Consider the following 16420-nt stretch of genomic DNA (forward strand, 5'->3'; position numbering starts at 1 on the left):
AAATCCTTTTGACTGGATTCTCTTGGTTACATCTTGCCAACATTGAGCCCACAAGCAGCAAAATGAGCAAGAAACAGATCAGATCTTTGGAAAGTTTCTTTGCGAAGGGGAAAAGGCCCAGCGCAGAGACGTCTTTTTAACAGACAGCCATGGCAGAGTGGTAAGGTAAAGTTGCACCAATAACTGCACGGCATTCACAATGACAGCTAGAGAAAGGAAAGCCTGCAGAGTGAAGAAAAAAATGCCAAAGTCCTGATGCAGCCAAAGCTCAGTGCTTAAATATAAAAGAAGAGTCAGCAGCTCAGAGAAAGTAATTAAGCTGTCTTTCAAGCCTTTTGCTGAGGGAGATAAATTGTCAGTTTATTTTGTGACTTTGTGTATAATGAAAACATAATAAATTTTACTGTTCAAGACTGCTATTAATCACAGTACTTTTTCATTTATTTTTCTTTTCACTATAAAACATCAACTTGCAGCCAGATCTTGTCTAACATGTTTCTCAGCATATTTTTGTTCATACGCCAAAGAACCTCTTTGTACAGTTCAGTCTGAACATGTTTTCCCCATTTTAATTAGATAAATTTTCAAAGATGAAAGAAAATACTGCCCCTGCTCCACTGAGGAGTTTTTATTTATTTATTTTAGGAAAAATAATTTTGAGGTTTTACTTTCAGGACAAAAAATTCTCTTGAACTGTTTAACAGCAAACAAAACTCACAATCAAATTTCTTAAAGCCATATTTCATACCACTGCATAGCCTTTGTGTGCAGGATTTACCTCAAGGGCTCAAAGCTGAATCACAGCCAACCTTCATCATGAACATCCATTCATCATTGTGACTTGTCACAGTTTATCTTCTCTTTAAATCTTTTTTCTTTGATGTCGCCTCACTGTCCCCATGAAAGAAAAATGTGGTTTTGATTTACTCTTTCTGCACAGCTTTGTGAACTGTTCACCTTACTCCTTACAAACAGGACCACCACACACAGATGATGAAAGTGTAGTTGACACAAACTCACAGAGCGACTATAGAAACAGTTTGCAGGATGTTTTTGTAGGACTGTGTGTGTTCATCAGAGGTGGAGCTTTGGGCTGGCAGAAGCAAAATAATAAGCATAGTTCTCACTTCATTTAGCAGAAGTCCAGGAAGCGGCTCAGCATTTGCAAGCAGCAAGAGAACCTGAGAGTAATACTTCAGTAGATGAAGAGCAGAATGGACATTCCCATGTGAGTAAACTAAATATTTGAGTTTAGTAAAACAATAGACCTGTCTTCGTAATATTTATGCTGAAATAGCCTTTAACTCTTCTAATCTTCACTTCCATCTCTCTCCTCTTGTCAGCCCACAACCCTGTTGCCATAATTTAAGACTTTCTGAACATATTCTTCTCGCCGGCTCTGTTCATTGAAACGACATGTGTGTGTTTCCGTCCAGGTTTAGTCGTAAGCGGCATCTGTTACTTGGGTGTGATGGTCAGCTTCCACTCCGTAGGAGAAAATGCTTGATGGGCTGGTCGGACTCAGCTGCACATTCAGACAGACTGATGTGAGTACACTCTAATCTGAATGAAAACTGTTTCCGTCGTGTATTTGTAGAACGATGTGGTGTGTTTTTGTCATAAAAACGTGGTTTGTGAAGGTTTCGCAAATCATGTTTACGACTCAAGTTAATTTAATTTAGTTTGAAAGTAGGAGAATACAGTATGATGTTATCGTAATCATGGAAAGTCAAAATCCAACATTCCAGATTTATAATTGTGACATTCACATCTAAAACCATCAGACAGAAACCTCCATATTATTTACTTGCAGAAATATTATTATGTTTTCATTCCTAATGATTTAGAAAAAAGAATTCTGACAATCTCTCACACATGGAGATAATGGGTACAAACAAGTGCTTTTATTTCCTTGAAGTTATTTAAAATGGCTATAAATGTAACACTAAAGAATAACTATACTGAAGAAACAATTAAACCAGAGGTACAAAGAATAACTAGAACAAATAAACATAACTAGAAAGACTAAGAAGGACTGAACTAAAGAAGAGCCAAATCAAGATTAATCTAATTAAAAAATAGACTAAGGAACACAGATTGATGAAATAAATCAAATTCCAAAACAACTGAACAAACCGGGATCCTGACGAATCAATTCAAGAATCAATTCAAGGAAGTAGTTTAAGTTGCATCCCTTTTATCTTATGGAGGGTATCAGTAATACAATCTGCCCAAATACTAATTACCTTCAATTATCACCTCTTCCTGGTTTGTTTATTGCAGCAAACTATCTCTATAGTGAGAGTGTCTTTAGGTGTTTAATGCATTTAGTTGTTTGATAAATCCTGTAGACTGTGATTCCTCCACAGATTTAGGTGGTTGATCTTAAACATTTAGCCATGTTAGTGTGAACTCTGAGTCTTTTCAAAATCTGTGAAGACAGAGAAAGACATGTGGAGTTTCTGTGGCGTTGAAGAAGTACATAAAGAGATCACTCAGCACGGTGTGGGTGCTGTGTGATTGAAGTAACCACACCCTAATGTTTTCAGCAACTTGAAGGTTGTGTCTTCACGTCATGCAATAGAACAACCAGCACATTAACCAGAAATTCATAAGAAACCAAATGCCAGGTAATTTCAGTTGTAGCGGCCGGTCCTCCTTTTCTAATACAGCCCTTATTAACCAACCATTTGGCTCATAACAAAAAATACAACTGTTTTTTGTGATGAAGTTTGTTCCATAATCTGTTCTACCGCGGTTGCCTTTATAGGTTTGTTTTTGCCTAAATTAATTTGCACACAGTTCATAGTCCGTGTTTTTCTTATTAGGAGACAGGATTTTATTTTTGATTTATTTAGACTAAGGGGACCAAATGTGAGCGCTTACCACGCTTTCTAGATCGTGATCGTCTTTAATCTAAAATGTAGTTTTCTTCTGAGGTTAGCAATGTTTAAATGGCAACGTAGGGGACACAAAATGTAAGTAAAAAAGAGATTGCACCCAAAGAAGGAACACTCTGACTAACTTAGCAATAAAAAATATGCTGATGAATAACCTGCAGGCCAACTGACAAAATAGTTGAATAAATTACTATTTTGTTTTTCAGGACAAACAATTCTTCCACCTGGTTGTTCGACGCATGTGTGAACAGGTGGAAGATCAATCACCAGAACACATTGGAGCTATTGGAGGTGATGCGGCTATGGGCCGACACAGAAAGCTCCGTGCAGAAAGTTTTGGAGTGTCTCAAAACCAAACGGGGCGACGTCTTCCTAGACCACTTGGTGAACAGCAAGTTTTTAGCCTTTCACAAAGACATCACGGATGAATATGGCAGGGAAGACAAGCAACACTCGTGGGCAGTCATTGAAAAACAGGAAGAGGTCATCATGTACGGGCCTTATTATCCTAACTACAACAGTGGAGAACACAGCGAGGACATCATCATCACAAAAACTCAAGAGCTTCTGGAGGCAGAGGACTTCCCTCAAGGCTGGACTGTGTATATTTTCACCATGAACAGTCCTTGTTTGGCAAGAAATTCGGACCCATGCATGCTAAACCTCGTTCGTAGGGCCCGAGACTGGTGGAGCATGTTTGCAGTAAAGACTTATATTGGCTATGTGAGAAGTTGGGGCTTTAAAGGAAACAAAGAAAATGTTTTCAAGGAAGTCAACTCCAGACAAGTGGAAATTATAACTCAAAGTGTGGACTATGGGAGCTACGTTGAATCAGTTGATAAGATCGATGATCTCAGTCCTTTGTGCGTAACTGTGTTTATTGTTGCTAAGGACTTACTAAACGGTGAGAAGCTCCACTTTCCTTTGATAACCACAGAAGAAAAACAGGAACAAAAGAGTTACTTCAAAAATATGAACAGTATACTTGAGTCCAAACAGGAAGAGGAGAAAAAAATCCTTATAAAGGAGCTGAATGCAGTAGCGGAAGCAGCAGAGTCCTTGCTTTTAGGAGAAAATCAAGGCTTAGACGAGCATTTGGAGAAAGGAAAGGTGTTTTCACTCGGTTACGCTTTCAGTTCAGAGGTATGTGAAGGCCTCCAGGAAGAAATGAGAGTCAGGTTTCTACAGTGCTGGAGGGAGACAGTGAAGGACAGGTGTGCAGAGTTTGTCAGGGAAAAGCTGACTGATGAGTTTAATCAACTCACTGTTCGGCTTTTTGTTGAGGACATTCACAGGCTCACACAAGCATATTTGCAAATCGGAAAATTGAAGTTTTAAAATTCCTAGTAAAACTCAGGGTTTTGTAAAGATAAAGATAATAGTAGTGCTAAGAATCCTTGTCGTGCATTGAAAACTGCCAAAAATCTCACCCGTCACTCATATTACGTCAAAATGCTTTCCCTTTATTACATTTGCTTACAATATATCACAAATAACAGAGTATATGATTATAGTGGAGTGATGTTTTTACAGAAGCTTGTACATTTCTCATTCTTGTAATTACATATGACAGTGTGCCACATTTACGCCGGTTATCTCTCGCTAGCAGCAGATTAGAAAGCATTGCAACTATTCTGTACAGTTTACTCATCAATAACGACATTACAATAGGACGTGAATTTTAATGTAGATTCCCACAAACATTTCAAGGATCAGATCTGCATCTGCTACTGACTCAGATCTGCATCTGCTACTGACTAGCAGATGCAGATCTGATCCTGAGCCAGCAGAGGGAGCTGTGTGCCTGCTGTCACGCTCTCATTAGGTAGTTTGTCTTCATTATTTTTTTCAGACGTGACGTGCAGTTAAGGAACTACAGCCAATGAGCCACGACGAAGGAGTTCTTGTTACACTAAGCCGTATTTCACTTTCGCTGAGGTAATACTTAGGGTGAGGAGTGACGGATGAGGCAGAGTAGGAGGAATTTACAGGAATAGTTTGTATTCATTTATTTTTGCCTTGGTTGTTTTGCTGAGTGTTTCACAATTTCTAACTGATTTTTGTTTTCCTTTTAAAAAACTTTTAGATCTTCTTGGATGCTGTGCATCTTAAATGATTTTTGCTGTTACTTCTTTACTTATAAACAATTGCTGTGATGCATAACCGTAGCAATCGCTTTTCTGATAGATGAGCCAGGGTTCCTCCTCTGTTGAAAAGATTTTAAAAATGTGAAGTTTGCTTTTATAATTTCCAAAGGTCTGGCTGTGAAATCAAATAAAGTAAGGAATACATTTGTTTTTTTTCCAGACTTTTTTTTTCTTGTTTCATACTCTAAAGAATACAAATATATTAATGCTTAACAAATGCAATTATTTTAGTTATTTATTTTGGAGCGATGTATTTCTTTCTTTGATTTACCATCTCTGAACCTCATTTTAACATTTTATCCATGTCTGAACGGACACTTTTTCAAACATTTAAAGACATGTTTTACAACATTTTCGGACTCAAAACAGCTTCTGGTTCAATGAAATTGTTACTGTGGGTCTGAAGGAATATTTTCATCCGAGAGTCCTTTCAAATCTAAGAATGATTTATTTTGCTCCAGATGTGAGTGAAGCTGGGAAACATCCCCACTCTGAAAAAGTTGACTTAAATGTCTTTTTTTTAAGCTAACTGCATGTAGGTCCTTAAATCGAGTTTTTGTTACTGTAATAAAAGATGGATTTATTTTACACATTATTTTCAGGGATGCAAGAAAATATCACAGTTGCTGCCCTTTTCATCACTTAGCACAATTTCAGGCTATCTCTGTGATTGTTGAGGTTAATGATCTATCTTTTTTTTTAGGATATAAAATGTTAAATGCTTTCACATATTCTCCTGCTAATACAATATTATACTAATATATCATTAGCACAGTCTCCCAGATGGATCATTTGAAAGTTTGCTAGAAATAAAATATTGCCCTTCCACTATTTTCCTGTAAACTGACCCTGATAACACTTGGTGTGGCACCTCTGGTTTGTAACCTTTGTCACAAAGTTGATCTGTATTTGTGTTTCGGATGTCCATAACATCCAGAAAACAATGTCCAAAGCTATGAAGGCAGTACTTACACTTAAGTCTCTCATGTTTCTCTCAAGTGTCATGTACTGTTTCAGTATCTTTTAGGCAGTTTGTGCTTCCATACCGGCTTTGTAGGAAAAAGTTTGAGTTCGAAAATGTTCCTTTATAATCCCAGTTTAATTGTACTTTGTCCCAAGTCGGTGTCTTCTCATCGTGTCTTGGTGTGCAGTCATGACACCGATGCTCCAGATTGGAGAAAACGGTGCATCGAGCATTTCCTGGAGAGTTTTGTTAGGACGCTGTACATAGGTAGTTTTTTGAGTTGCAGAGCTGTAGGTCTCCTAAGCCATAATTAGGTTGTTCCAAGGCTCTGTTTTGGAGCTGGAGGATCCACCGTGTCCACCTGGAGACATCTTCAGAGGAATGGCGCCTCCCTGGGCTGCCATATAGGCAGGTAGGGCTGAAATCTGAGGAGAAACATACAAGTGGTGAGAAACATTTGATAGACTGAAAATCATATCAGAGTCTGCTTGGCAGTCGTGTCTCTCTCTGGCCAAAAGCTAACGTCACGTAGTTGTCAAAGTGGCTTACTTGTGTGTGCGGGCCGTGGTGTGTGTACAAGTTGTGATTTTCTGGCTCTGTCTTTATCTGGCGAGGCTCCACTGCAGTGCTGGAGGTGGATGTTGTAGAGGAAGAGGAAGAGGAGCGGGGAGTGCTGCTTGGAGTAACTGGAGCCCCCTCAGTGCCTGGAGCTCCTACAGAGTATAGCAGAACAATGGATGTGATTTATATCTACAACTGCTTGCTCTTGAATTTCTCACTTTGTGAAATCAAACCAGACTAAAATGTTTGTGTTTTAGATCAGTGAGAATGATCTAAACATTGATTTCTGTTAGCTAAATGTAATAAGAATTTTATATTTTTAGGGAAGTATTTAGTTATTTCTTCTAATTAGAAATTGTTGAGATTACTGTTCCTTTTAAATTAGCCTTAACAAGCTTCTGACGGGTTTATTTGAGCTGCATTTTGTATTTTCCAGGCATATTTCCCTCTGTCTCTTTAAGAAGCTACCTTTTGCACATTGTCACAAGTGGGCTACTCATGCTGTTTATAACCATTGTTAGGAGCTGAACTGAATTGAACTGAACTGAAACGTATTTTGTATGATAAGTCCAGCAGAAATGCAGCTGCACCAGGTATGTGCTGATTGCTGCTGGTGAGTTTGGAGGACTCTCCCAGAACTGCTGGCTTCACCGTTTTCTCCAATCGGTGGCGTCAGTGTTATAACTGCGCATCAAGAGACTATGAGAAGAGAACAGCTTGAGACAATGTACAGAAAAAGTCTGGTAATCCTAATTGACCTAAAACATGAAAATTAAATCTGGTTCAAATTTAGGAAAATGCCTGTGTGTCTTTTTACACAGGCTTAGTTAACATATGGTGTAAATTATAACCTTGAAAAAGTATTGTGATCTTGGACAGGATGTAGAAGCTCCTCAGTTTATTTTTGGTGAAGTCTCATATCAGTTCTTGTGCGTTTGAAGCTAACCTGTTTGGGACTTGTTTAAATTCTTAGGTTTGCGTTTGCGGGTCTGGATCCCCTCTTTCTTCATAGCAAGAGGCCGGGGGACCTGAAGAGACGAGAAGAGACAGAATGAATTTATCTGCGCAGACCATTCTTGCAAATCCTTAAAATAATTTGTAGATTTTACACACCGTGTCTGCCAATAATATTCTTACCCATTGAACCAACATTTTGTCACTTTACTTCACAAACGTCAGTTATTTTGAAGAGATTTTATGTGACTAAGAAACACAAAGTCAACCCTCTTGAGTAAAGAACCATCGTTCATTGCGGAAACAAATATGTGTAGATAACATCAAGTTTTGATGGGTATGTCAGCGTTCCACCATTTCAAATCAAAACAGTAAAATATTTGCTATTTGTTTATTGAAAAGAAGTTCAAGCTCAAAAAAAACTAAGGACAAGTGTCCCCAGAGCATGATCTGACCCCACTGTGTTTCACCATGGGAATGGTCATTATCAGGGTAATGGGCAGCATTAGTTCGCCATCACTCACAGTGTTTTACCTTAAGGCTAAAAAAACTGATAAGGACTCTTCTTCCGTATGTTTGTTTTTCTACTTAATAGTCAGTTGGCTTGTAGATATAGTTGTCTGCGGTAGAATAAAGAGCGTAAACAGGGTTGAAAACAAACCAGACTTTTAAAAGCATTGTGGATGAAACAGTTTGAAAAGCATTTCCCATCCCCTTCAAAATTATGCACTGCTTTCTATTAGTCTGTCCTATAAAATCCAGACAAATACCTTTCAGTTTAGGTTGTAAAGTGACAAAAGATGAAAAAGCATGGCAATTATGTTTTTTTTTGTTTTTTCCCCCCATTATTATTATCAATGTGCTCCTCTTACCCCGTGGAGTTTCATGTAGAGCCCACAGGCGTTGCAGACGGGTTCTCCCTCTGCGTTTCGTCGCCACAGGGTGGTGGTGGTGGTATGACAGTTTGTGCAGGACAGGCCCACCCTCCTCGAGGCAGACTGCAACAGGCAAAACGCGTCACTCATCAAACAAAGATACTGAGGGAGAATGAGCGAGAAGATGAAGGTGAAGAACATTTATTGTGTGGTCACCCACCAGCCGTCTTTGGGGCTTAATGAGCGGCCTGTTAATGCCATTCATCTTGTGGTACAGGCCGCACGCGTTGCACAGGTAGTGGCCGGTGCCATCGCGCCTCCAGAGGGGAGTTGACATTGCACCACAGTTCACACATTCTCGTCCCTCAGCAAAGTCATCAAACAAATCTGAAGGCATGTTAAAAAGATAATGTGAGTAGGAAAGGTCGTTTTTTGGGGGGCGTCGGGGGTATCGCAGTGGCATACATAAACCAATAGGAGGCATCTCTACCCCCCCCCCACCACATAGCAGCAGCCTGAATGGAATCCCTCCTTATCACTGCTCGCTTTAAGATAAAAACCTGGCTGGAAATAGAGATGGTATATAGAGCTCCATCAAATTCAAACGTCCATCACATCGCCTTCTCCCCGGGCCTCTCAGATAGCCAAACATCTGATAAATGTAATCTCCACCCTCTCATTTGCCAAATAACAGAGTGTCTCCCAGGAACCACTTATCCATTTAGAAAAAGGAGACATCAATTTGCAGAGTGGAGGAGACAGTTTGGAAATTCTCTCCTCGCACCACCTTCATACCACCAGCAAGAACACTTTGATGTGTTGCAGAAATTAGGAAGACCGTGAATTTTAAACCACATTTAAACCACTACATGAAGACTTCTTAACTGCACACTTCAAGGTGCATTATTGGCCCTCCTTCAGATAGCATAAATCAGGCCTGTGTCTATCCCTCCCTCCTCTGGCTGTGCAGCAGAGCTTGTACGAGGGGCCTCCTCAAGGCTGAGAGCCAAAGCATAGCCGGCAGGGCGAGTTAACCTTGGGCTATAGGCAGCACATGTAGCCAACACAACATTGCGAAAACAGAACAATGCACAGCAGAAATCCTCTATCTGAATGGATGCCTTTTTGTATTTGATAGCGTACGTGTCAGAGAGCGTCTTTATCAGGTCTCAGCTTAAAAACATCCACACAAACACTTCAGGAGGCCAAAGGTGAAAGTGGAAATAAACAGCTACACAGAGTGTTACAGAGTAGAAGTTACTGCCATGCAGACAAATTACTGAGTGTGAGTTGCATAAAAAGTTTTGAAAGTCTAATTTTGATGAATCTGAGACTGGAAATGAACGACGCTAATTATAAATTGGATGATTGGATGCATATTTTAGAGATACAAAAAAGACCTCAAATATTTTGACTTGGTATATGCAGACAATTTTTTTTTTACCTTTTGTGGTTAATATTTAAACAACAAAATCAACTTGTTTATGTTGAATTTTGCATTAAGGAGAATTAAATTAGTTCTAAGAAGTTTCTCTTTCAATTTTAAAACATTGTTTTACAATTTTTTAAAGTGATATGATTTTTTTTTTTTTTCAAGAAAGGATAAAATAACTCTAACAACCAGAATGGGCGATTTTAATAATTTCTTATCTTGTGCTTCAGCAATTGAAAAATAAAGTGAAACATACTCTACTTTTCAATAATTCAATCCAAGTTTTTAGGTGTTATGCATAGTAAATGTTTCTAACACTGTTGACTCATTAACTCAACAATAATAATACTAATAAGAAGAAGAAGCAAAAGAAGAAGAATAGTAATAATAAAGTTATATTGCCATTAATACATAATAGGAAGATGTTGTTAGTCTCTCTATTAATGTATAAAGTACATTTATACTTTCAAATAAATGTATATAATTGGACATAGTCAATATATGAAGATTTCTTATTATAATTTATTTATTATGTAAAGGAGTTGCTTTGTTTGATTTTCATTTTATCTTGGATGAAATAAAAAGAAACAATGAATAACAACACCACCTTTCTTTTTAGATATATTTTAGGAATAATATAGAGCATATATTATAACTACATTGTATCTTTTTACACTCTCGACTAAATCTTATTTGAGGATGACTAAACTTTGATATTAAATGTTGTTTTTTGTATATATTTATATAATAATAATAATGTCTCTGTTATGTGTTTCTGAAACAAAAACACATTGGAAGCAATTTCTAATTAAAACATGTAAAAATTCTCTTTAGAAATAATTATTCACTGCTTTTAGTATGAAAGGAGCTTTATAAATAAAGTTCATTGACGGATTAATTGATTTATCTTGTTTTGTTTCTTTTACATCAAATTATATACTTAATTTCAATATTTCAAGGATCAAAGAAACAACAAACATATACTGTCTCATGCAAAGGTCACTGAATTCATTTACTTTCATGTTTCCTCATCAGATAAGACTTTTTTTTCCTCCTTTTTCTCCCCTGAACAACAATAGGAAGCGTTCAGAAACTTCCCCACTGAATGCTTCTCAATCAGACTGAGACTTGATGTCATTTGTTGTGACTGTGTGCAAAAGCTGCAAATAAAAAAAAGATAGTCATTTTATTTATTTTATTTTATTTTATTAACGAGTGTGTGTGCATTGAGATGAACCGACCAGAGTGGATCAATGTAGTTATCTCCCACACTGTAACACAGCTGAGCTTTTTCTCTTTAAGCTCATGGGGGGTTTTGGGGGGCCTTGTAGATGGAACCTTAAATAATCCCAGGTCACTTGCTTAAACACTAACAGACAGTATAGAGCAAATACAATCCAGAAAGGAATGAGGTGGATTAGAATATTAGCAAATGCTTTAAAGCGTCACTCAATGCAGTTTTGAGTTATTCAACACTGGAACAGAAGCAAAAAAAACAGCAGCTAAACGAATACATGGGAATAATTTGCCCCCTTATTATAACACAACGGTGGGGAAAAAAACAAAAACGAAGTGTAAAGAAGATTAGGTATTAAAAGCTGTTTACACCAATTGAACAGTCTTGAAATCTCAGACTCAACAATCCCACCCAGCGCAAAATATACGAAACAAAATGTTTTTATTTTGAACATTCTCCAAGTTTAAAATGCAGGTTTAAATAAAATTATTAGTTGCATTTTCATGTCTGTTCTCTTCGCTCTCTGATCGACCTGAAGCGATCTGAAACGCCACATCAAAAAAAAATCCACAGACTCTAAACTCCACAAGCCTCGTTTAAAAAGATTCAGACAATTCTATCTATTAATATTCACGCCTTTGCTCTGCAAATGACAGTTTAATATTCAGAGCTATTTTTGCCAATATCATGTCCAGTATTTTTAATGCGTGAAAAAAGAAAAAAAATTATCTGCACCACAAATATATTTAAATCACGCATAAAAATGTCCATTGTGCCGCACAATCTCCGCATCGCTTTTATTTTGTCCCCGTTTAAAATGCACGTTTCTTTGCTTAACTGATTTTTCCCCCCCAACTCCTTTTTTCATTATTGTTATCAATTACAGTGACCATCATTTGTTTTATTACATTTTGTATTAATCAGTCAGCCATTTTTTTTTCATAGCAATAATTGAACGGCATATTTCAGCGTTTTCTTTATGGAAATAATATTTCTGCATAAAAGTCAACTATCAAAACACATTTTAATCTCTAAATGTTTTTTTCTGCTTTGTTTTATTTTAAAATATTGTTCTTTAACTAATTTCTACGAAATGTTCATATTTATATGTGGGAATAAAAAAAACTTTTAACGAAACACATAGATTTAAAATCATTTTTAACCATAAGTTATATCTTGTTTTTTATTATTATTATTGATAGTATTTCCTGTGAGACACAAATGTACAAAATATATTTTAATTTCTTAATATTTTTGGGAGGAGAGGGGGGAGGGGAAGTTGCTTGTTTGTTGATTTATTTATTTATTTATTTATTTATTTATTTATTTATTTATTTTTCTTCACATTAAAAACGCCATAAAAAATAACATCAAGATTCAAAATATGTCCGTACAATTTGTTATTATTTAAATATATTGTTTTTTCTGGCGCTCACCTATGTTTGGGTGTCTCGTCGTGCCAGGAGACGCGCCGGTCTGCAGACCGTGCAGCACCGGATTGTCGAAGGGGGACGCCGGCCACGTTCCTCCGACGTTCGGGCTCATGTAGGCCGAATAGGGACTGGGATACGAGCCGCCGAGGCCCCGCGGACCATAATGCTCCCTTCCGTTGGCAGAGATGTTCAGCGGGCTGGTGTAAGACACCGCCTCCCTGGCTGTGGCCACACCGGACGACAGCGGCGGACTGGTGGAGAAGGAGAAGCGCGGAGACACCGGGGAGTGGTTGTAGGAGGGCACCGGGTCTGCACCCGGCTGAGCCCAGACGGAGTGGCTCGAAACCGGGCTGCCCTGCTGCGAGGCGCCGGGCGTCTGGAGGTACTGCAGCGCGGGGATCATCGGGGTGACGACCCGCGTGGTGGGCACGTAAACCGGAGAGGTGGCCGCCGAGGCGTTGTGGAGAAAGCCGGCCTCATAGGAAGAGGATCCGTGGTTGGTAGTCATAATGCCCTGGTACATATTCCCAGGAGCTGGTCATCCGTGGAGGTGAATCTGGAGAAGCCTGCTTCTCGCCGCGATGCGCGCTATCTGGCTTATTGACGCCCCTGTCCTGGTTCAGATCTGATCTGCTGCAGTCCAGCGAAGCGACCACTTTACTGAGAAAATTAAAATCGCTCTGAAGGCAGGAAGACGATAGGCTGCATGAGAGAGGAGGAGGTGGAGGACGACACTATCCAACTGAATCAAGATCCAGCTGTTATCTGCTCCGTCTCTCTCTGTTTCTGTCTCTCTCTCTTTCTCACTCAAACACACACTTTAAGCCAAATTATGCAAATTCATGGCACTTTTTCCCCCTTATTATTACGCGGAAATGATTTCCCTCTATTTATTTATTTACTTATTTAATTAGTCGTTCTCTGATTAGTATTTTTGCATATTTGTAATTTTAAAAAAAGCTTGAAATATTTTGTGCTAAAGTAATGGAATACATTTTTTAAGGATTAGAAAAAGATGAACATTCATTTAAACCACAAATGTTTTCGATTTTAACCTCTGACCAACATATTTTAATCTTATTTGTCGCCGAAATATCAGTAAAGTTTGGAGTTTCAGCAATTTTGCCCGGATGTTTTTTTTTTATTTTTTATTTTTTTATCAGCACTCAGATCGGCAGACTTTTGTGTTTGCTGTATAAATAGATAATACAACATAATATGAAGGGTTTATATCTAAATCTTTCGGTCGTTCGTTCCAGTCCAATTTGACACTGAGCTCATCTTTTTGTCCAGAAAATGGACACGTCTTGGCCTGCAGGCTGTTCAGGTGAGTAACGTGGCACGTTGACATTTGCATCACGTTGTCATAAATATGGGAGTAATTCCGTCATCGCACGTCTTCAAAATTATGATTCATTCAAAGTCAATGACTGTTATATTAGTGTTTTACATTTAGCAAAAAAAAAAAAAAAAAAAAAAAAACAGACATTATCAGTAATCCAGTCGATTTGAATCTCTGATTTTGCTTGGAAGTGACAGATTTTGAGGGAGGCCACGCATGACTCTCTCTCTGCGTGTCACTGTGAAGAATGGCGCTGTTGTAGTCGGAAGTGTCCGGCGGCGGCTGCGGCCCTTATGAGGACAGATTTATATCTGTCATCGACACCAGAAAACGTAAACACACGGGGCCATTTCATTGTGCGGCCACTTCCCGCTGACAGCCTCATATATGAGTTATGGACCCGCTACGGAGGCCCGCAGAGTCCCGCATGGTGGTTCTCTTACAGTGTGTCGGACTGGATGGGATAGCGCCAGAAAACATGAAGGACACTTAAGATTGTTTACAGCGTCTAAAAGCATTGCAGTAAAAGTAAAAGTCCTGCTTTCATTACAGTGTAATTATTCACATTTTATAATGAACAAAGTTGCTTTGAATAAAGTTGTATCTATCTATCTATCTATCTATCTATCTATCTATCTATCTATCTATCTATCTATCTATCTATCTATCTATCTATCTATCTATCTATCTATCTATCTATCTATCTATCTATATCTATCTATCTATCTATCTATCTATCTATCTATATCTATCTATCTATCTATCTATCTATCTATCTATCTATCTATCTATCTATCTATCTATCTATCTATCTATCTATCTATCTATCTATCTACACTATGACTATCAGTCCATGTGTATTTCAGTGTTGATTCAATCAATGCACCCTTTCCTGTAGGAGCAAAAGGCGAACAGGGCAATATTGCCTCCATGGAAATGGGGAACTGCCATCAATGTGTAACTGCAGGCTGATAACACAAGCACCAATTGCTGACTAATAATATCGAGGTGTGGCTCCGTGTGGCCTTAGACGGCACAAAGTGGCATCAAAGTCACGGGTTACCCGTGATTTTATGGCCCCAATCCAGTCAATGCACAGAGATTTGCTCACTTTCGAGGGAGAGCTGAAGGTTTCTGTAGTTTTTTCTTCTTCTTTTTTTTTTTTTTTTTATCTGAGCTGGGTGGACTGTTACTGTCCGGACTGCTGGAGTGCAGGGTGAAAGGTTCACAAAAACAGTCTGAAATCAAGCATCCTCTCTCCCCTGTTGTTATACTGCGAAATGTGTTTTTTGGTTTGTGTGCCGCTGCACATGCCAGACTGCAGTGCTGACAGTAACAGAGGCCAGAGCTTATTTGAAATGTGTGCGTGTTCATGTGTGTGTTTCAAACAATGATTCGGTGCTCGGTGTGTGTTTGCTGTCAGTACGTATGAATGAGGAGGTGTCGGGTGAGGGACTAGATAGTGATGCTGGTATGTGCGGCACACTGTTGCTGTGAAGAAGGTGTGTGTCCGTGTGTGTGTAGGTTTGTATGTGTGTGTTTGAGCCAGGCACCAGGAAAACTGTCCCCGTCCTGGCTGGGGCAAAGACTCAATCACTCGGGGTCGGTGACTTACTTTGGCCCTTCTTCCTTACACACAGACGCTCACAAACACACACACACACACACACACACTCTCAAGGAGAAAGAGGCCTGTAGACTCCTGGCTCCAGGAAGAACACTTCAAATGGAGAAGCAGGAAAACCCAGGAAGAGAAACGATATGGGGCCAGTGAAACACACACACATTCACACAGACGTCGCTCCGTTGTATTTGAGGTGTTCCTCACTGGCATTTTCCTTTGCAAAGTAAGCAGAAAATCTGAGTTCTTTCAGCTAAAGGCCTTTCATCTTTACGTCTGTTCCTGCTGATGTCACCTGTTTGTCTTGTTACAGCAGATCATGTGACAAAAGAGTGAAAATCAATTCAAACACAGCTCAGATGTCTGCATTTACCTGACGAGTTATGCTCAGTCTTCCAGCTTTGTCGCTCAAAATACTCTTTCAAGTTTGACTGATTGCAGGTTTAGAATACGTCTGAAAGTTCACACACAATTATTTGTCGTCGCGAGCAAAATATTGAATCGCACAATGAACCAAGCAGTCAAAATGAAATCAGTTCATATTGTTCAAATAGTTCAAATTGTTAGTTTGTTTATATAACATCCACTCACAAATAATGTTATCAGGAGGCATTTTACAAGGCAAACAGAATAATATAGTCAATCCAATGAGAAAGATTTAATGTCAGTTTCATACATTCCAGTTGTGGTCATAAACCAATGCATTCAGATTCAGTTTATTATGTTAGTTGATTAAAAAAAAGTTGTCATTAACAAGAACTTGAGCAATTACATCAAACCATTGGCTAAGAACCCATTCCTCCTCCTGAACAGTGGACAGTTTGCTTCACCCAACCCTTAACCTTGCAGTCTCTCATTCTGAGCAGCACACATTTGGTGACAGATTAAATGAAAGCTCACTTTTAATAGCAATAATATATAGATATTTCTCAATTTGTTTGGTTGTAGCTCTAT

At 38.6% G+C, this 16420-nt stretch overlaps 2 protein-coding genes across 2 annotated transcripts; one reads left to right on the forward strand and one right to left on the reverse strand.

The window, feature by feature from the left end:
* The first annotated feature begins 1151 nt into the window (after positions 1 to 1151).
* LOC129351150 (uncharacterized) lies at positions 1152 to 6204 on the forward strand. Its single transcript, XM_055019973.1, has 4 exons — positions 1152 to 1228; positions 1437 to 1547; positions 3107 to 4043; positions 6199 to 6204. The coding sequence occupies exons 1-4, from the start codon at positions 1203 to 1205 to the stop codon at positions 6202 to 6204; spliced, it is 1080 nt and encodes a 359-aa protein (XP_054875948.1). The 5' UTR covers positions 1152 to 1202.
* On the reverse strand, positions 4343 to 13215 carry gata4 (GATA binding protein 4). Its single transcript, XM_055020128.1, has 6 exons — positions 12507 to 13215; positions 8622 to 8788; positions 8399 to 8524; positions 7519 to 7600; positions 6561 to 6724; positions 4343 to 6436 (listed from the first exon to the last, which is right to left on the reverse strand). Exons 1-6 carry the CDS (start codon positions 13024 to 13026, stop codon positions 6311 to 6313), a joined length of 1185 nt encoding a protein of 394 aa, XP_054876103.1. The 5' UTR covers positions 13027 to 13215; the 3' UTR covers positions 4343 to 6310.
* Between the last annotated feature and the right edge of the window lie 3205 nt (positions 13216 to 16420).

This window comes from Poeciliopsis prolifica, unplaced genomic scaffold, assembly GCF_027474105.1.
Source record: "Poeciliopsis prolifica strain line A6 unplaced genomic scaffold, Auburn_PproV2 SCAFFOLD065, whole genome shotgun sequence".
Lineage (NCBI taxonomy): Eukaryota > Metazoa > Chordata > Actinopteri > Cyprinodontiformes > Poeciliidae > Poeciliopsis > Poeciliopsis prolifica.